This window comes from Coffea arabica, chromosome 2e (assembly GCF_036785885.1).
Source record: "Coffea arabica cultivar ET-39 chromosome 2e, Coffea Arabica ET-39 HiFi, whole genome shotgun sequence".
Classification (NCBI taxonomy): Eukaryota; Viridiplantae; Streptophyta; class Magnoliopsida; order Gentianales; family Rubiaceae; genus Coffea; species Coffea arabica.
The window spans coordinates 51854341-51876134 of NC_092313.1; the positions used below are offsets into that span (position 1 = coordinate 51854341).

Genomic DNA, 21794 nt, shown 5'->3' on the forward strand with positions numbered 1-21794 from the left:
TCTTTTGAGTTCATTTTCCTCACACTTGAAATTTTATGGGACAAATGAACATAGCTAAAATTGAAGTGTTTTTCTAACAGATGCCAACGTACATAGTAATCACACCTAATTCACACCCAACTATCATATAAATGTACAAACTAATAATTATTACTATCCTTTGAATTTATATGCTTTCTTTAATTAGCCTTCTTTTTTCAAATATTTGACACTTGAACTACATTTTAATCATCGCGAATCTGCCCTCTTAAAGCTGTTTTTTTTGTAGGAACAAGACTAATCCCTCATAAGAATGCTAGTCCTTTATTCATAGTAAATACTTTTAAATATTCTCAATGGAAACTAACTTAAATATATCACTAAAAATTGAAAAGTTTTGAAATGTAAAAAACAAAAATCAACATTGTTACCTATAATATGGTAATCCTACTTAAACGTGCTAATTTTACCTAATATAAACACCAGAAAACAGTAATACACCACTTAAGATTGGAAAAAGACAGAAGTATAAAATGGACTCCTGAATATTCCTATTTTACAATATCATAATTTGTCGCGCCCCATTTTTCGTGATGAAAATAAGTATTTATAAAAGATATGATTTTATTTAAAATAAATGAAAAGAATATGTGAAAAAGGACCTAAAATGGGACTTTAAAAAATGCAACAGTTTGGGTTCAAAATTTAGTCTAAAAGGGTTTTTAAGAAAAAGAAGAGTCGCCACTTGGTATTGAATTTGGGTGTACAAAATCACACCAAAAATATTTTTGACAAAAATAAAATAAAATAAAACCCTTTTCGACAACTCCAGGTCTTTGAAAAATAAGAGAAAATGGGTTCGGAAGTCACGGTTGAAGAAATGGAAGGCAAAGGTTCGATTAACTCAAACCTAAGGCACCCTTTCAATCTAATCTAAACTAGTTGCGAGGTTTAGTCAAAATTTTCCTAATCTAACCCTTAATTTTATCACATTTGGATGTTTCCTACATGGATGCAAATCTAAATTTATAAAATATCGAAAGGGGTAAAATATTCATTCAAGGGTTTAATTGATACCAATCGCATTGATTGCGAAGGCCAAAATAATTCTTTCAAGGGGTCACGAGCAAGCATGAATGAAATTCAAAGAAAAGAAAAGAAACTTAAATTATATATCTAGATATAAGTGGGCAAAGAATAAGAATGCAATATAATGGGTACGGGAGACAAAAATTCGTGACATAATTTTCTTATACAGGGATCGATGAGGTATTTAAAATAAAGAATTATAATCACCCATATCCATGTTCAAAGAATAATTCTCCTAATATGAACAAGCAAATGAACTAACTTATTCTACAATTTCTTAAATGAGATGCAATTCTAAATGATATTATTAACACAGATAGAGGATAGGGGATAATATAATAGGGAATATCATGCAAATGAGAAAAGATCCTAAAAATGAAAATATGCATGAAAATGTAATGAACATCACACAAAAATAAATCTATCGCACGGACGATCTAAGGGTCTAGCGTTGGATTAGCCTATTTCTAAACATCCTTATTAACGTTGGACTAGCAAATAAACGGAGGGAGAAACCACAACTAGCGTTGGACTAATGTAATGACGTCATGCATTCTTAATACATAGTAAGATAAACAAGGCATAAATTAAAACAAATAAACACATAAGAGCACGTTGCACGTAACACGTAAGCATAATATCTAAATGTAAAAATACTAAGAAAAGCGGATAAATCACATAACACATAAGCCACATAAACATGCAAAAACTTATCTATTACAGTGGGGAATCTAACTACAATCTAAAATGGGGATATAAAGAAAATCCTATCTGCCCTATCTATTACAACAGGGGACCTAACTATAATTCTAAAAAGGGAAAATATAATAAAACAAATCTAATTATCCTATCTATTACATTTTTGAGGTATTTAAATGCCTCTCAAATAATTATAAAAACTAACTAAATAAATATAAGAAAATTTGGATGAACATTTAAACCAAATAAATAAAGCATATAAAAATATATAAAACATAGGAACACGTAGGAGCACATAAGAGCACGCAATTGACATTGAAATAATAATAATAGGGGTACCTCCCTTTTGAAGTGGTGACTAAATGGAGTCGAATTACCCTATTTATGCTCAAAATGAACAAAAGAATCATGGCACCAATTTAATTGAAAAACAATAATAATGATAAAAATACTAAATTCACCTTAAACATGTCAAACATAAAGGAATTTAAGAACATCTAAAAATTTCAAGTTACATATACTCAAAAGTAACATAATTAGCTATTTAAGAAAAGAAACAATCATAATAAAGAGAGTCAAAATCCATTAGGGACTAAATTGCAAAAATTGAAAAACCTTTTGGGGCTAAAAATATAATTTTTCCAAAGTTTAGAAGTCAAAATTAAATAAAAGATAAAGTTCATGGACCAAAGTGCAATTAATTTAAGGACCTAAGTGAAGCAGATTCAAAATGTTCTGGGCCACAGTAAAACTATTCCAAAGATCAGGGGCTAAAGTGCAAATTTGGGTTCCCTCTATTTCTTCTTTGGGCCAAAGCCATCCGGCCCGATCGAAAGTCCAAGCCAAAATGCACAGGCCAGCCCGTCTTGTTATTATTCAAGCTTGATCAAAAAAAGAAATGACTCATCAGAAAATAGACATTAGCCCAATTCCTTTTTTTTTTCTTTCTTTTCTTTTCTTTCTTTTTCCTTCTCATCTTCTTCTTCTTTTTGTTCTCCTTCCACTCTGGCAAGCTGAAGCTTACTTCAATTGGCGGCCATGGTGGCCGCCGGTGACGCCGCCACCATCGGATCGCCGCCGGCGACCTCTCCGGTCACCAAATTTCATCAAAATACACTTCCTCACTCGATTCTTCGTTTAGATTCCATTTTCGGAGATAGTTTTTACAAAAAAATGACCCGAAAGTGTCCAAAATGTCAAAAAATAATCCAGTTTTTATTCTTTTAAAACCCTTAAACTTTCACCAAAAATCATAAAAATTATACTATAACACTCCTTATAACTCTTACAATACAAATATGATTTTATTTTGACAAGAAAACAACATGAAAAGGCTAAAATAAAGTAAAACAGCCCCTAAATGAAGAAAAATATTTCAATGCCTTTAAAACTCAAAACTCCAAAAAATTTAGATAATCCAACATTTTCAAGCTTATGCTAGCTAATGGTCATCCATTTTAGCAAAACATACACACCAAATTCACTCCTTTAATTCGTTTTTCATTTAGACATTTTTTCAAACATTTGGCATGCATTTACAAAAAATTATTTCCTTTCTTAATCTGGATTACGACCTTCCCTAAAATTTCACCGATACAACAACAACAAAACCAGCAAAATAAAACAACACACAAGCAATCACACATACATTCAATCTAGTTAATTAAAAAAAGAAAAGCTAGAAAAAAGGACAAGAAATACCTCAATGAAGAGTTTGGTCCCTTGGCCAAAGTTTTTGATGAGATTGCCAAGCTCCAATAGCTCAACCAGTCGCTGCCTCCCTTTTGTTGTCTGCAAGTGTGTTTGTATGTTGTGTGAATTGAGCGAAGTGGGGGGTATAGAATCGAGAGAGAGTGAGGGACAGATTTTTCTTCTTCTCTGTTTTCTTTCTTCTACCCAAGTCCGAGAGAGGGAAAGAGTGAGGAGTAAGAGTGGAGTGTTTTCTTTTTTGGCTCGTCTCTTCAGAGCAAACGAAAGGCGAGATATGTATGTTGGGAGCAAAAGTGGAGCTTGTGTGTTTGGTTAGTAAAAATAATGGTTTTCCAAATGACAAGAAATATGCATGAAATAACATGATGGATTTTTACCAAAATGAGAAGAAAGGTCAAATGAGGATGGAGTGTAAAAATGGGTTAATAGTGGTTTTCGTGAAACAAAAATGATTATGATGATTTTTTTTTCTTGATTTTCTTCTTTCTTTGTTTTGTTTGTTTGTTTTTCTTTTTCCTAAAATAAACCTGCAAAAAATGAAAAAAATACACATTAAAATGTAAGAAAATAAATAACTCATTAAATAGAAAAAATTCAAGAAAATATTAAAAATTGACAAAAATTTGGTGTCTACAACTTGCCACTCTTTGTCTAGAGTTTCAAAGAAATTCAAGACAAAAACGTAGACACCAAATTGCTTACCTATTTCTTCTAATTGCACCTGAACTAAAATTACAAACCAACACTTGGCTATAATTATTGGGCAAAATGATGCAATAATGTTGCAAAACACGTGACGGAACTCATGTAGAATTGCCTACGTATCCCGCCATGGGAATCAGGTCAAACGTAGTTCGAATACGAGTGAACAACAATGAAACAAGTACATTGATCATCTGTGATCTTTGCAAAGTCAAAGAAGTCTGAGCTCTCAGAACTTCTAAACATAAAATACAAAATGAATGATAAAGTACAATTATTAATCAAAATAGTCAAGAAAAGTGGATTGTAAATAATTTAGAAAAAGATGCGCGGAAAGACGCGGTTATGCTCCAAGAAGGGAGGTAGAAGGGTGCGCGGCGGACACTGAGCTCGCCAACAGGAAATTAAATTTGATTGTCAGGAAATAACAGATTGGTGGGATAAAACCCGAGTCCAATATAAATAAAAATTATCGATGGGATAAAATCCAAACCCGCCGTGGTTGGTGGAATACAACCTGAGCCCAACAAAATAAAACGATCAGTGGGATAAAACTCGAGTAGGTTGGTGGAATACAACTCAAGCCCAATGAAATAAAAAACGGTCAGTCGGATAAAACCCGAGCCTGCCGAGATTGGTGGGATAAAACTTGAACCCAACAAAAATAAAAAGGGTCAGTGGGATAAAACCCGAACCTGCCGAGATTGGTGGGATAAAACCCAAACCCAACGAAATAAAAATCGGTCAGTGGGATAATACCTGAGCTTGCCGAGGTTGATGGGATAAAACTCAACCCCAACGAAATAAAAAATGGTCAATGGGATAAAATCCGAGGCTGCCGAAATTAGTGGGATAAAAAAATAAAAACGGTCAGTGGTGGTTGGTGGGATAAAACCCAAACCCAACGAAATAAAACCGGTCAGTGGGATAAAATTCAAATTTGCCAAGGTTTGTGGGATAAAATCCAAACCCAACGAAATAAAAAACAGTCAATGAGATAAAACCTGTGCCTGCCGAGATTAGTGGGATAAAATCCAACCCCAACGAAATAAAAAACGGTCAGTGAGATAAAACCCGAACCTGCCGAGATTGGTGAGATAAAACTCGAGTCCAACAAAAATAAAAACGGTCAGTAGGGGTTGGTGGGATAAAACCCAAACCCAACGAAATAAAAACCGGTCAGTGGGATAAAACTCAAACCTGCCGAGGTTGGTGGGATAAAACTCAAGCCCAACGAAATGAAAAATGGTCAGTGGGATAAAACTCGAGTCTGCTGAGATTAGTGGGATAAAATCCAAACCCAACGAAATAAAAACCGGTCAGTGGGGATTGGTGGTGTAGACACCAAATTTTTGACTTTATTTTTCATTATTAGTTTTATTGATATTTATTTTAGTTTGGTTTTACTAATCTCATTTTTAGACATTTTGGCATTAAAAAAAGGAAAAAAGTGAAAAATGATGAAAAATGAAAAGAAAAATGAAAAATTACAATTTTGCTGTTTATTATTTCTAGTTTATTTATTTTTACCTGATGTTAATTAAATTGTTGGTTTTTACTTAATTTTATTATCATTTTGCTAAATTACTTTAATAAAAAAAAAAAAAAAAGAGGCCGCGTCATGCAAGCTGCGTATTTTGGCAGCTTGCAAAGAAGAGTGGTACATGGCCATCGGATGGCCTGGGTTGAAGAGGAATCTCCTCTTCCATCCTCACCCTTGAGGTGAGGGTTGGCCTGGTATAAATACAAGAAAGAACAACAGCCGCAAGCAGGAGAAGGGAGAGGGGAGCGAACGGAAAGAAAAAACTGGAGCAAGAGAGAAACAGAAAAAGAGCAAGGAGAGAGTGAACGGCGGAGTTTGGAAAAGAAAGACACAACCGAGGAGTTCTCGGGAAAAAGGAAAAACAAAAACAGTGAGAGGAGAGAGGTTGACGGCTAGAGAAGTTTTTGGAGAGAGTGGAAACGGCTGCGAGAAGAAAACAGCGAGAGAAAGGAGAGGTTCTTTGGGGAGTGAAGAGCTGAGAAGGAAAAGGAGAGCTGGAGTTGCAGAGAGATAGAGAGGGACGGCTGTAAACCTGAAAGAAAGAAGAGTGGAAGCCGGTGGCAGGAAAAGGAACGGCAAAGGGGATTTTTTTTCCAGACGCGGGGCATCAAGCGCAGAAGAGGAACTCCAGAATCTGAACAGCAAGCTAGCATCTTTCTTCACTGGAATTCAAATCTTGCCATCCCCGAATTCTTCCCGTTTTACTGGCGTTTCCTGGTGTTAAAGGTAAACCTCTTCCCTATCTTCCAATCGCATTCCATCAGCTTAAGAAAAGCAGTGTAATCTTGCGATGCCTGAGCCTTCTTCAGCAATATTGTACCTTGAAATCTGTTGGGTAGTGATTCATTTCTGGAGTCTGATGTCAGTTGTGGTGTTTATTGTGAAAATGATGGTTTTAGAATGGGTTTTTAGCATGATATTTCATCGCATGAATTCAATTAAAGAAAAACAGTCGCGGCAAGCTTGGAACTTTCAGCTTGTTGCAGTGTTCTTCCTTTTGATGCATTGGAGTTTCGTTTTTCTGATGTCAAAATGTTTGTTTTGGGTTGCCTCTGCTGTGTGTAATTCTTTCCGGAAGCCTAGGTCTGCCAGGTTTGATATGTTAGCCAGTGTTTGTTGCTAAGCATAGACGGATAAGCGCTTGTTGGTGATTTCTGTAGAACTGCGTTTTGTATCTTGATGTTTTCGGCTGTACGGTTCTAAATGGGTTGGGATTGACCTCCAGGGCAGTAGGTCATGTGCCTACCTGCTCCATTGGAGCTCATAGAAGGTGTCATGTGCATGCTGAATTGGAAAATTGCCGCAAGCTTGGAAACCAAAATGCAGTAGTTTGGGTCTGCGTTGTTGCCGAAGCTTTTGTTTTCTTTTGTTATATGAAACTTGCATGATAGTATTCCCATAAATCCCATTGTGGTTAAGTGGTAACCCTGTTTGATTAGTGTGCGTTTGGCATTTCATTGGCATGGGTTTGAAGCTGCAAACTTTCGTGGCAAAGCAAAAGCTGTTGCACTCTTATTGCTGTCTTCCTTTCCATGAATCTTCACACGTAATGCATGTCTAATCTTATGTCGAAGGGAGGGAATGGGAGTTTGATGTTTGAGTTTGCAAGTAGGGGTCTAAAACAGAAAAACTTGAGCTAGCTATGATCGAATGCTTGCTGTGAAAAAGCAAGCCAGGCTTGCCGAATCTCTTTGCACAGAATTTTCCAGCTTTGGCATGTTTGTTTTCTTCTATGTTTTGGTTCGTTTGAATGCTGCAATTATGTGTTATGATGCTTAGATTAGCTTTGAATGTTTGGTTGAAAGATTTTTGATCAAAATTAGTGTTAAGGTTGATATCTGCTTGCGAGAATGCAAGTTGAGGTGGTTTCTTGGCTGCAGAAATGTTTGTTTTTTGGTTGCAGAATGTTTGCCCACGTAGCTTGCATGAATTTGCATGAAATAAAATTCTGAATTTGCACTTTGACCCCCCAAGTTCCCCTTTATTTCACTATGACCCAACCATTAAATAATTTCATCAATTTGGTCCTTCATAATTTTAATTCGTGCAACTTCATTGCTTGTTTGCTTCAATTAACTACCATGCTTTGTTTCAATTGCGTTTAAGTCATGACTTTGGGGGCTTTATGATCAAATGAGTTTGTGATTGCCTATTTCCTTTAATTTTCCCAAATAAATTGGTACCTTGACCATTTCTTTTATTTTGGAGGATAAATAAGTGATTTCACTTCATTGGGGCCCAATTGCAAGGGAGGTAACCTCTATCTCCTTAACTTTCATTTCTCCTACGTGCTCCTACGTGTTATGTGAATATGCATGTCTACTTCGCTTTCCTTGCCCTTCTTTAATTCCTTGCATTTATTTCATTTACTTTACTTTTATTTAAGTTATTCATTATGGGGTATGTGTACACCTCTTGGCTTGTAATAGATAGGGCTTGGCGAGCTTTCTTGTCCATTTTCCCTTTCCCTTTTTTAAGTTATTCATTATGGGGTATGTGTACACCTCTTGGTTTGTAATAGATAGGGCTTGGCGAGCAAATTTGGTCCATTTTCCCCTTCCCCTTTTGTTTTAGTTAGCAAGTGTAATAATTAGGGCCTTAATTTGCGTTGCATGCCTATGTGTTATTTGTTAAGTGCTTTCTTAGGCTCTTGCATCTAGTCGAGCATGCTAAGTGTTATGTGCTACGTGTTTATAAGTGATTTGCATGTCTACTCGCTTTCCATAGTGTGGATGAATGGAATGGATGAATGTACGTCACCACACTAGTCCAACGCTAGTTGTGGCTTCTTTTATTGTTTCCACTAGTCTAATGCTAGTAGGAATTCATAGAAAGGGCTAGTCCAACGCTAGACCCAATAGGATTTTTCCTTTGTTTTTCATTAATGCATTATTTGCCTGTTCACTACACATCATGCATTTTTCCTTAGTTTTATCATCTGGCATGCTCCTCGATTCCCCTTTCCCCTCACTTTAGGTCTTGCATCTCATGCTAATTAGGGTACATTTGCCTGAAGAGTCCCCTTCTGATAAGGGAAACGAGCGAGTGTGGCTACTCGATAGCCTTAGCACGCTAGTTCCCCCTTCTATCAAAGGAAAAATCAAGTCACAAAGTTAGGACTCCCCGTTCCCGTTTTGATGCATTCCTATAGGATTCACGCATTTCATTCATTCACTATCACCTACTGTATATTCCATTCCTCTTTCTACATTCTCACTTCACACTACTTTCGTTTTACACGTTTTTTCAACTACTTACACTCTATACCATATCACTCGCACACATGCACTTGATGGCGTTTTCACCTTATCATTCTTTACTCACCTTACCTTGTAAAGACATTTGCACACCTCCACTTATATCTTATTACTTTTATCATTTTTTCTCACTTCACACAAACTCACACTTTCACATGGCATGCATTCATTGCACTCATTTTTACGTCATTTAGGATTATGTGTGACCTCTCCAAAAGGATCGTTGTTGGGCTTCACAATTAATGTGATTGGCACCACTCAACCTTTGAAGAGAAATTTCCCCCATGTCCCCCTAGGTCTAGGCTTTTGCATTCATATAGACTTATCCAACACGCTATACATACTTTGGGTAGAAAAATTAGGAAAGATGGGGCTAAATCACGCAACTAGCCTTGGCTAGGTCGAAGGGGTGCCTTGGATTTTATCCTTGCCTTCCCCTTCGTCAAATGTGACTCCCGAACCTTTTTCGTTGGTTTACGTGGACTAGGAGTCGTTCAAAAGGGGTTTCTTTCTATCTTTCCTTTAGAAAATTTCTTTTTGGGTGACTTGGTACACCCTAACTCTATACCAAGTGGCGACTCCATTTTTCATTAAAAAAAACCCCTTTTTGAACTTTGTTTGGCCAAATCGTCGCATTCTAAAGTCCCATGGCCTTTTATTTTCACTTTCACACGTTCACATATTCCACACTACTCACACACCACACATCATCATCAAAAAGTGGGGCGCGACAGGTGGGATAAAACCCAAACCCAACGAAATAAAAAACGGTCAGTGGGATAAAACCCGAGCCTGCCGAGATTGGTGAGATAAAACCCAAACCCAATGAAATAAAAACTAGTCAGTGGGATAAAACTCAAGTCTAGCGAGGTTGATGGAATAAAACCCAAGCCCAACAAAATAAAACGGTCTTAAAATAACTTTTGAAATCACAATTTTCAGAACTTGCCCCAGTTTAGGGCCCTTTTTTTCTTTTTTTTTTTAAAGCAGATTTGAAATGCATTTCCAAATTTGGAGCTTACTCTTTTTGATATTTGCCCAGTGTCAATCATATTTAACAAAGGCCACATTTTCCATGCTTTCGAGAAGGTAGAAAGAGTAATCACATAATACCACCACCATGTGATCCCTTTGACTTTGAGAACCATGCAGGCATGATCTTTCAATGTCAAAACTGCTCCCCAAGAGTTGTGTTGCAACTTGTGTTGAATTTCTCAATTTTCTAGCATCAGTCAGCCATACTCGACTATGTATCACAAAACATCTATTGCTAATGACCAGATTTGAATGAATGGCTCTTGAAAAAGAAAGATATCACATTTGACCCCTTTTGATGTCGTCCATCTCATTTGCCGAATGATTAAAAAAGTTTTCCCTTAAAAAAAAAATACTGCAAAAAGGGGAAATCGGTAATGTTTTGCCTTTTGTAATGAGCACCGATGGAGTGTGAAGAAAAGGTTAAGTATTGAAGATCCATCATGACATAGGCTAAAAATGATCCTAAGATTGCAACCTTCCAAAACTTGCCCCAATATAGGCCTAATAAGAACAAAAAATTTGCTCCAGTTTAACTCTAATTGAGTTTCTCTTTTCTTCTCTTCCCTTTTTTTTTAAAGTCTCTTTTCTTGCTTTTTTTCTCTCAGTTTTTTTTTCTCTTTTTTTCTCAAGTTGACTGCTGAAGTATGTACTCCTTCTAAATAAATAGGCGACCTTTCACTTTGCAATGTAACATTATTGCACCATTTTTATTCGTGATTAACTTCCAAATTTGCAAGATTTTGACTTGCGTCTTTTTCTGAATCTTAATCATAAACACCTGCACAATTGGGGATTTTTCAAAATGGTTGAATTTTTCAGAATTCTTTTTCTTTTCTTTTCCCTTTTTTTTGAGCAATGATGTAACAATTAAGGTTCATGCAAAGTGTTGACTTATCAAAATTTGAAAAATATACTTGACCTTGGACATATCTTACAAACGTATTATAAAATTTTTACCTCAATTTGAACCTATTTGACAAAATCTCACAAATATATTACAAAAAATTTGCCTCAATTTGGGCCTATTATAAAATTTTGTTATAGTGATTCTCCATTTATTTGGACAAAACAAGAAAACTGTTTTTTTTTCAAAATTTAGAAAACTAACATGCAATGTGAGTTGATGTACAATAGAAAATGCATTTTTTTACTAAAAAACTTTAAATGTCATGTAGAACATTCCATGATAAATCTCTCAAAATAAAACCAAATTGCAAAAGATCTCTTCCTCAATTTGGGAGCGGTGTTGAGGAAAAAAGGTCCCCTTCTTGTTAGCTTATCTTTTAGGACCAATCAAATGAGTATTATTCATGATTTTGAGGTGGCGCAGGGAGATGGTATGTCAGGATCTGTCTTATTTTTGTGTTCAAATTGTGTCTAACTCATTCAATATCACATCTTGGTGAAAGCAAATAGTTTATCACTCTTATTTCTTGAGAAAACTTAGTCAACATATAAGCTCTATAGGCTTGTAATGTATGGGTAGAAACGATAGCTAAACATATGGAAACAAGTTATCACCTTATGATCACGAGTGATTGGTAGGTTCCTTAGAGGCAAGATTTTCACTTTAAATTGTCATGAAAGATAAGTCAGCAATGGACTTTATGAACTTGTAATGTGGCTTGACAACGATAGTTAAAAGAAATAAAATTTTCAAGAACAACGCACTTAAGATCGCCTTTCTTCCCAAAAATTGCCCCAGTTTTGGACTCAAAACCCGGGACCCCATTTTGACTCTTTTTTTTTTATCAATCACTAAAAGGAATTCAACATTGGATGTCTTTGCATTTTTTTTGTTTCATCATTTTTTTTCACATTTCTTTTCTCTCTTTTTCTTTTTTTTTTCTTTTTTTTTACCAATACTGATATCCCAATATCAATGATAGAATTGAAAGCTCCCTAATTTTTAGAGTATGGATGCCCTCTTTTTCTTTTTGATATTGAAGCTCAAATATCAATGGTAGAATCAAATTCCCCCCAACTTATAGTTTTTCTCTCCTTTTTCACTTTTTTCTTTATTTGATGTCCCTTTCAAAATTTTTGAGCATCTTTGCCATTTTTTAAAATTCTCAAATCTCCTTCCTCAGTATGGGGTGTGATCATAAGTGCTTTTGAAATAAACCACCAATTTAGGTTCAAATAAGGATGCAAAGGATAAAAAGTATTTAGATGGTAAAAACAATGGCCAAAGCATCATTCCTATTTTTCATGACAACCAAAGTAAAGAATAGTCCGTTGAGAGAATCCATCCCCTTTTGACACGTAAAATTATGATCATTAAGGCTCTTATTTGAAACAAAATTATACTTTTAAAGGCTCGAATGGGAGAACAACTGATAAATTCTGTATACATAGAGAAACGAAAGCCTAAAGTATCATTCCAAATTTTCAACACAAATAAGAAGTAATGTACATTTTTGCTTTCACTCAGATGTGGATTGAATCTGGTTAGGCACACTGGACATTTTCACGGTAAAATTTGTCTCACTTTGAAGCTAGTCAACCAATGTGACTGACCTTGGAGGTTCAATAGAAGTGGAAAAAAAATTAAAAAGAAAAGTGCCGGGATTGATCTTTTATGACAAACAATCAAATTTGAGTGACCCCTTTTGTTTTCGATACTCTCATTGAATAGTTTAGACCACAAATTTAGTGTATACGAAAGCAAAGTATGTATTAGAGAAGCGAATAATATGGCCGTCGCTAGGGTTTCACCGTAACTGCCTTGCAAGTCGCCAGGGCTGCCATGGCAGCCCTTCCGCCGAGGACAGGAGGTGCGCCAGTGCCCTCCAAGTCCTTTACTGACATCCTCTGCCACCATCCTAAGCCTACGCCCCTTGCTCACCTCTCTCGAACACTTGCTGCAAATCACACCTCTATCGTGCGAGAGCCATCCTTGTACAAGGGTAGGCCCGCTCTTTTTTTCACTGATGAAGACGTCGAAACCTTGTCCGTTGCCTTCAAGTTTGCGCTCGTTGGGAAATTTTCAAAAGGTCACCCAAATCTGGAGTCCTTGAGGAAGGATTTTAGTACGATTGGGTTCAAGGGGGAGTTCACCATTGGCCTTTTGGACCCCTGCCACATCCTGATACGGTTTGACCAGGAGGAGGACTACCTCCGTTGTTGGCTGCGAGGAGTATGGAGCTTCCAGGGTTTTCCCATGCGCACATTCAAGTGGACGCCTTCCTTTACAGTAGACGCGGAATCGCCACTGGTCCCAGTTTGGATTTCTCTCCCTCATCTCCCAGTTCATCTCTTTGCCAAAGGGCCACTTTTATCCATTGGCCGGCTCCTTGGAGAGCCCCTCAAACTCGATGCCTCAATCGCATCGTTGTCCAGACCCGGTGTGGCCCGTTGCTGCGTCGAAGTGAATGTCCTCGGTGACCTCCCAGACAAGGTCTGAATAGGGACTGGAAGCTCTGGCTTTTGGCAACCGGTTCAGTACGAAAACCTTCCAGAATTCTGCACTTTCTGCCATAGGCTAGGCCACGATAAAATGTGATGCCGCCATCATTCAGCAAACTCGGACAAATGACCTCCCCCCAGTCAGGTTGAGGTGCGAAAACCAGAACAACATTGGATCCCCAAAACGGACACGACGAACGCAGGAGAACTACCGAGTACATCCGGGCTCTCAACTCACGACAAGGAGCTCGATCAGCAACCACACCACCACCAGATACGAGTCACCAAGTGTGATGCCCAGGCACGAAGACCGTCAAACCCTAACCCCCAGGCCACTGGGCGAACACACAAGCGCAGTGAGGAGGCTGCAACGACGCTGCCACAAGAGGCTATCCTAGTCATCTCTGATTCCAATAATTTGGCTGCCCATATTCAGGACGACCAGTGCATGCTGTCCAAACGCTGAAGGCCCGCCCCAAACCCTTTCTGGCACGGAGGACTTGCCACATGATAAACCCAGGGAGCTTGTGCTCGAGGATTTTGTGTTGCTGAAGCAGAAAATTGACCATCTCTTCCCCATCATGAGCCTTGAGATAGGGCGAAATGAGGACGAAAACGGTATTTTTTAAACCTACCAAAGACAGTGGTAACCAAGCAATCGTCGAAGACGACTTCCGCACACGCCCCTACGCCACGATCTGATGATTAACGCGTTTATATGGAATATTCGGGTGGTGGCTAGCCGCGCTACGACCTGCCGCCTGAGAAAACTTTTATGCCTCCACGCTATCACTTTCTTAGTGATTTTAGAGCCGATGGTTGATCCATTCCAGCTTGACACTTTCAAAAACAGATTTGGTTTTCACCTTGCGGTCTGCAATACATCTAATAAAATCTGGATTTTATGGAAAGCTGATTTCGCTGTCAATGTCCTCCTCAACGAGGACCAACTTATTCACTTAGCAATCACTCATGCAACATGGACAGGAGAGGTCCTTTGCTCCTTTACTTACGCCAACTGTTCCCAGGTTGGTAGGCGACACCTCTGGTCAAGCCTGCTTTCGCTGTCAGGGACGCTAACCTCCAAACCATGGTTGGTGGGTGGCGATTTCAACATAATAGCAGACATAGAAGAATACTCGGTCTATGCGCCTCAGAATTTGGCGGCCATCAATGAGTTCGCTGAATGTGTCTCAGGCTGTGGGTTGAAAACTATGTCGGCCCTGGGGAGTCGTTACACTTGGACTGGTATTCGTCAAGGCCGTCGCGTCTGGAAGCTGCGTTCGGATCGTGTGTTGATGAACGTGGCTTGGCAGCAACAATTTTCTAGTTCGGTGCTGCAACACCTTAATAGAACAGGCTCAGATCACAGCCCCTTGCTAGTTTAGCTTGAGAAAGGGAGTAGGCCTGGACACGGCTCCTTCAGGTTCCAGCACATAGGGTTAAAACACCCGGGGTTCTTGGCATTTGTTCGCCAGAATTGGACATAGCTGGTGGAAGGATACGGCATGTTCCGCTTCGCGCAAAAATTGAAACGACTGCGAAGGGAGCTTGGCACATGGAATAAGAGGGTTTTTGGGAACATCTTTGACAAGACCTTGGAGGCTGAGGAAGGGGTCAGACAAGCGGAGCTGCGTCTAGAGGATAGTGACACGGAGGAGACGAGGAGGCAATGGGCCCAAGCCACGGCTGCCTTAAACAGGTGCCTTGCCACTAAAGAAATCTTTTGGAGACAGAAAAGCAGAGTTAAATGGTTACGCGAGGGCGATTCTAACACCCGGTTCTTTCACTCAAAGGTGCTGGACAAGAGGGCTAAGCTCTCCATCCGCCAAATTACAAGCTCGCAAGGTACCTTACTAACGGCGGAGAGAGCGATTGGCGATGAAGCGTGCACCTTTTTTCACAAGCTCTTGTCAGCTCCGGCAGCTGGGGATGAGCACGCAATGCAGACCTTACTGGGGAACATCCCCTCTTTGATTCCCCAAGCTGAAAATGACCATCTAGTCCAGGAGCTCTCTATTGACGAGATGAAACAGGCGGTCTTCCAGCTGGACGGCCAAAGAGCGGCAGGGGCTGATGGCTTCACGGGACTGTTTTTCACTCATTGTTGGGAGATCATTGGGGATGATGTTTATCAAGCGGCAAAGGAGTTTATGTGTGGCATCCCTATACCGAGAAGCATCGCGAGCACACTCATTGTGTTTCTTCCAAAGATTGAAGCTCCGCGAACCTTCTCTGACTTTCGGCCCATTAGCTTATGCACCTTCATCAACAAAGTCTTCACCAAAATACTTAGCAACCGGCTCAAACCAGTCATGCCCTTGGTTATCTCCCGGGAGCAGTCGGCGTTTGTCCGGGGAAGGGAGATCTCTGACAATATTTTGATCGCTCAAGATATGGTCTCGGGACTGGACAGAAGAACTCGCGGCCACAACATAATCTTCAAACTGGACATGATGAAGGCGTTTGACCGTGTGTCTTGGGAATTCCTATCCCGTCTCCTCCTTCGGTTTGGGTTTCACGTTCATTTCGTGGCCTTGGTGCTTGATAACCTGCGTTCCGCTTGGTTCTCAGTGCTCATTAACGGGAAACCAAATGGATTTTTTCAGGCAAGCCGTGACGTAAAGCAGGGGGATCCCCTGTCGCCTTTTCTGTTCATTATGGTATCCAAAGCGCTAAGCCGTGGGCTCGGTTCCCTACTCTCATTGGGGAAACTCAAGGCCTATGCGCAACTGCGGGGCACTGTGACAATCTCCCACCTAGCCTTTGTGGACGATGTAGTCATTTTCATCAGGGGGGATCGCCGGTCAGTGCGATGCTTAATGGATTTTCTAGAGGTCTACCAACGAGATTCGGGGCAAGGGATTAACACAGACAAGAGCTTCTACATTCCTTCGGCTCGATGTTCCACAGCACAGAAGCGTTTAATAACCAGATTAACGGGCTTCCGACAACAACAACTTCCGTTCACGTACCTCAGTTGTCGTCTCTACAAGGGTAGGGCCAAAATGGAGTACTACCAATCCTTGATCAACATAATGCAGCGCAAGTTTGCGGGTTGGAAGAACAGGATGCTTTCTGTTGGGGGCCGCTTAATCTTGATCAAAACACGTCCTGGCCGTTATACCTCAATACACTTTCGCAGTTCAGGAGCCCCCAAAAACCATCCTACACCAAATTCGACAGATTATGGCTCGACTTTTTTGGGGGGAAGCAGAGGGGCGTGAGAAATGGCACTGGAAAAACTGGAATGCACTTTGTCATCCCACTGTACACAATGGCCTTGGGTTTCAGAGGCTTGAAGACGTGATGTTTGCTTTCGGGTGCAAGTTGTGGTGGTGGCTACGAAGTGGCGACACGCTCTGGACCCGTTATATTCTATCAAAAAATATGGCAATGGATGAGCATGTAACAGAGGCACCGGTTAGGCCCTCAAGCACGCGGGTATGGAAACGGTTGGTGGGCATCCGAGCTTTCATGGAAGATCACATGCAGACTTTGGTTCACGACGGTAGTGCATCCTTTTGGTTTGATAACTGGTTGGGCACAGGTCCACTTGCCCACGGCAAGCACACTCTCCCCCTACCCACCATCAGAATTTCAGAGTTGGTAGAGGAGGAGAGGTGGCGGTTAGATTGGGTTGGGGAGTTCCTCACCAGGGAAGAGAGGCAGCGCGTCCTAGCTTTCACGATCCCCCCCTCGCAAGGCATGGACCGCGTGGTTTGGCAGCCCTCCACAGCAGGTGCTTTCAAGGTTTCTTCGGCGTTAGAGACCCTTCGACCTCTCTCCAACCACTTAATATCTCGTAAGCTCATTTGGAACCACCGTATCCCACTCAAGATCTCCATTTTCATGTGGCGCCTCCTTAATAATCTGCTTCCGTTTCCAGATATCCTTAGACAGTTTGGCCTCCACCTGCCATCCAAATGCCCTTTCTGCCCCCAATGAAGATTCTCTAACCTATTGTTTGTCGACTGCCACGCAGTGCGCCAAGTTTGGGGCTAGTTTGAACAAGGCCTCCATCTGAACGTCGGCGTCTCAGACACGCTTCTACTTAAGCTGCAAGGTTGGTGGATGCACTCCTCCGAGAAGACGCTCTTGGCCACTGTCGCCCACCTATTGCCTGTACTCATTTACTGGGAGCTGTCGAAGGCTCGGAACACGGCAGTGTTTGAGGGCATCGCGTCTTCGCCAGCGCAAGTCCGCTGTCGGGTTGTGGCTTTGCTGAATAGCATTGGAGACGCTTACCCCTTACCTTATTCAGCCCCTCAAGACTCCACCTTTTCGGCACCTGGGTTAAAAACGTCAGTAGCACAGCTGTGGAGTAGAACATGCGTTTCACTCTCTTGGTCATTGCTGCCTTTCCCTTACGCAAAACTCAATGTGGACGGATCCTCTCTTGGCAATCCTGGCTTCTCAGGGGGAGGGGGGATTATACGTGACGACACTGGTCGGGTCCTACAGGCTTTCTCCACCTTTTATGGGCCACGTACCAACATGGAATCGGAGGCCATGGCACTCTTGGAGGGACTTCGGCTGTGCACCTCTCTGGGGTTGCCAAAACTGATAGTGCAGGTGGACTCCAAACAATTGCTTAATATGGTGCAACAAACTTCAGCAGTGCCTTGGAAGATCGACACCATTATTAGACAAATCCGCCAAGCTCTATCCACTACAGATTTCATCGTCAAGCATTGCTACCGGGAGGTTAACTCAGCAGCAGACATCCTGGCGAAAGGAGCAGTCTCGAGCCACAAATCAGCCACTTACGATGCCACTAGTTTGCCACCACGGGTGAAAGGCATCTCGGCCTTGGATACTCAGCTCTTCCCATATTTTTGTCTAATGCATGTAAGGGAGTAGTACTCCTTGTTTCGCTTAAAATGTGTACCCCTTCCTCAAAAAAAAAAAATTTTTTGGAAATTGGACATATACTCATGAATTTTCAAACAAGAGGTCGAAAAATCTCAATTTAGTCTTATTTCTTAGAATTCATCATGAAATCTCCCAATGAGCACATAAAGAATGAATATATACAAAACAATAATTATCTAAAAAATAAAAAATTTATTATTCAAATGTTTGAATTTTTTTTACTCAAATATAATACATATGAGAAAAGAAAAATCTCTAAAGAATACATTTTCATATATATATATATACACACACGCTTTCTTTCTATCTGTTGAGACAAAATGTATTATTATTATTTTTTTGGCTAACCCCAAGCACAGGAAGGGACGCCACCCCCTGGTAATTTATTAAAAGAAAAAGGTGACACCACCAACTAGCCCTGCTACTATGGACCTACCTGGTCATGGACAATCCTTCTAATAGATGGAACCCCTATCCTATCTAGACACATGGCTCCTCTAGCCGCTGGAGGTAACGCTGTCATGGAAGAGTAGATCCCTTCTCTCCCCTGAGCACACCCAACGTTCGCTAAAGCATCAACAACTTGGTTTGCCTGGCGGAGACAATGGCCTACCCGTAAAATGTGATCCTTCAACACAAACAGCTGCTGTATCTCCTGATAAATACTCCAAGGGCAACCAGTCTTTCAAAGTAGAATATGGACCAACACGAGCGAATCTAATTCGACGACCAACCGGCCAAACCCTCTATGAGCGCATAGCTTAACCCTATAAAGAAGAGCTCTAACTTCGGCCTGAAGACTAGTAGCCTGACCAAAATGACAGGAAAACGCCAGGAGCAACCTGCCACCTCCATCCCGGAGGATCCCACCACCCCCGCTAGTACTGGGGTTTTCCTTGGAGCACCCATCAGTATTAAGTTTGAGAAGGTCACCTGAAGGCCGCGACCACCTCACTAACATGTGGGACACCCATGGAGCCTACCCAGAAATCTCAGCATAAAAGTGCACCCAAGCTGCTGGGAAGGACCTACGCTGCTGAAAGTGTAAGGCAAACATCTCTCGGAGGTCGGTCATGACCAAGGTGCACAACTTGTCCAACCCCAATTGGATCTGCTCGTATCTCATGGAGTTTCTGAATTTCCACAGGTGCCAGCAAATCAGAAGCGGGAGTATATGGTGAACAAAAGCCAGATACCTATTGCCCCTCTTTCTATACCACCAGGTTGCGAGACATATACGAAACGATGAACCACTCCAAGAGATGCCCACTGGGTCCCCGAAGAAGTGCCAAACCCGTGATGCCATATCACCCTCAGCAAAGACATGCTCTACCGTGTCAATGTCCGGGGATGGGCAGCACCCACACCTGGACGGTCCATGAACCCCAAATTTCCACAGGCAGCAATCCACAGGTAAACGCCCACGTAATAGGTGCAATAAGAAGAAAGAGATTTTCAATGGTAACATCGGGTGCCAAATACTTCGAAACATGAAGGAGCTATTAGCATGCCGTCTCATCAGCTGAAATGCAGACTGTAAGGTAAATCGCCCGGATTGTGTCGGTCTCCAAACCATTAAATCAAGAAGATGACCCGTCGGAGGAGCAACCCGAGCAACCTCACTGGCGACCCCGTCCGGCGCCCATTGCTGGAGACGCTGAAGGTTCCAAGACCCATTCGTTACAAAATCAGCAACTAGGTGATCCGACACACTCTCCAACCGCAAAGCCAATGAACTAGTCCCAAGCCAATTGTCAAACCAGAAATTCGAGCTACCAGAGCGCCCAATCCACCCAATGTGACACTCCGCAGGTGACGCACCGCGACCATCCTTCTCCATACTTGCGAGCCCTCATCGCGATTGACCATATTAGGGTGCACCTGCGAGCAATACTTAGCCTTCATGAAGGTCGCCCAAAGAGATGATAGGGAACGGAAGCTCCACCACAACTTGATGGAAAAAGCACCATGAATATCCTCCAGTCGCCGAAAACCCACGCCCCCTTCTTCACCTGGCACACATAGGTCCTTCCACCTGATCCAATGCAGCTTGCGACCCCACTCCGATTCACCCCAGAGGAAATTTGAGAACCTCCTTTCAATCTCTTTAAATACTGATTTCGGAGGCGTAGCAACCATTAAGAGATAGACCGGTAAAGCAGAGAGAACGTGCTTCAACAGCACAATCCTACCCCCAGCAGACAGTAACCTGTTCTTCCAGGACTTAACCTTACTCACCACCGCCTGGCACAATCCACCAAAGTACTCCTTTTTCCGCCTCCCATAATACAGAGGGTACCCTAAATACTTGATGGGAAATGACCTAAACTTGAAGCCCGTTACCTGCTGGATCATCGTCCTCCGTGGTCTACCTAAGCTGGCATGCACCAAGAAACAACTATCCGCTTTGTTGATCAGCTGGCCAGAGATCGCCTCATACTCCTCTAATGTCCTCATTACTAGCCTGAGTGAAGCGGCAGTCGCATTCGAGAAAATCAGTACATCATCAGCATACCTCAAATGCGTAATAGTTGGGCAACCTCTGGAGACCGTGAATCCTTGAAACCCCCGTAGATGCACAAGCTGATTTAGAGACCGAGATAGTACCTCCGCCTCGATGATAAATAGTGCAGGCGATAATGGATCCCTTTGACGAACCCACGAGCAGACTTAAAGAAATCACAGGGCGATCCATTTATAATAACGGAGAACCAAACATTGGAAATAGTCCACCAGACCATGTCAACCCAGCGTTCCCCGAAGCCGAAGGTTCGGAGAACCTTCACCAAGAATGGCCACATCATCCTATCATAAGCTTTTGTCATATCCAGTTTTACCACTACATTACCCCCGCGCGCCTTTCTCTTGATGCCCGCAATGATCTCCTGAGCTAGTAGGTAATTATCTGAAATGGACCGACCCCGAACAAACCCGCTCTGATTCATTGAGATAATCTTAGGCAAAAGAAGAGCCAAACGATAGGCCAGAATCTTTGAGAAGATCTTGTTCACAAAGTTGCATAGACTGATAGGCCGAAACTGTGAAAACTCCTTCGGCTGCTGCACCTTAGGCAACAAGACGATGGAGGTAGCAGTGATTCGCCTATGAAGCTCAGCACCACAAAAGAAACTCAGGACAGCATTGTACACATCACCACCAACTATCCCCCAAGCAGCGGAGAAGAACCTACCTGAGAAGCCGTCAGGACCCGCAACACTGTTCCCATCCATTTCACGCACCGTCTGTCTCACTTCTTCCAAGGACGGGACCCCCTCCAACCGCTCATTGTCCTCCATTGATACTGTGGCGACCCCACTTCCCCCTAAGACGAACCAGAGGGTTGGCGGGCCGTCTGCCCAACTCTCGCCAGGACTCACGCAAGCACACTAACCCAAATCCTTCCGAAGAATAACCTAAGCTATTACAACACCGTTTCCTTCCAAATAGACTGATAACTAAAATCACATTAACTTCAGAGATAACAGCATTTTTAA

The 21794-nt window shown here is 41.4% G+C and overlaps 1 protein-coding gene across 1 annotated transcript; it reads left to right on the top strand.

Moving 5' to 3' along the window:
• The first annotated feature begins 14240 nt into the window (after nucleotides 1-14240).
• Nucleotides 14241-14813, top strand: LOC140036329 (uncharacterized). Its single transcript, XM_072077692.1, has one exon. It carries the CDS (start codon nucleotides 14241-14243, stop codon nucleotides 14811-14813), a length of 573 nt encoding a protein of 190 aa, XP_071933793.1.
• Nucleotides 14814-21794: the final 6981 nt, after the last annotated feature.

What these genes read in the sequence shown, in the direction of transcription:
- LOC140036329 (XM_072077692.1), top strand. Translation starts at nt 14,241, where the DNA reads ATGGTTGATCCATTCCAGCTTGACACTTTCAAAAACAGATTTGGTTTT.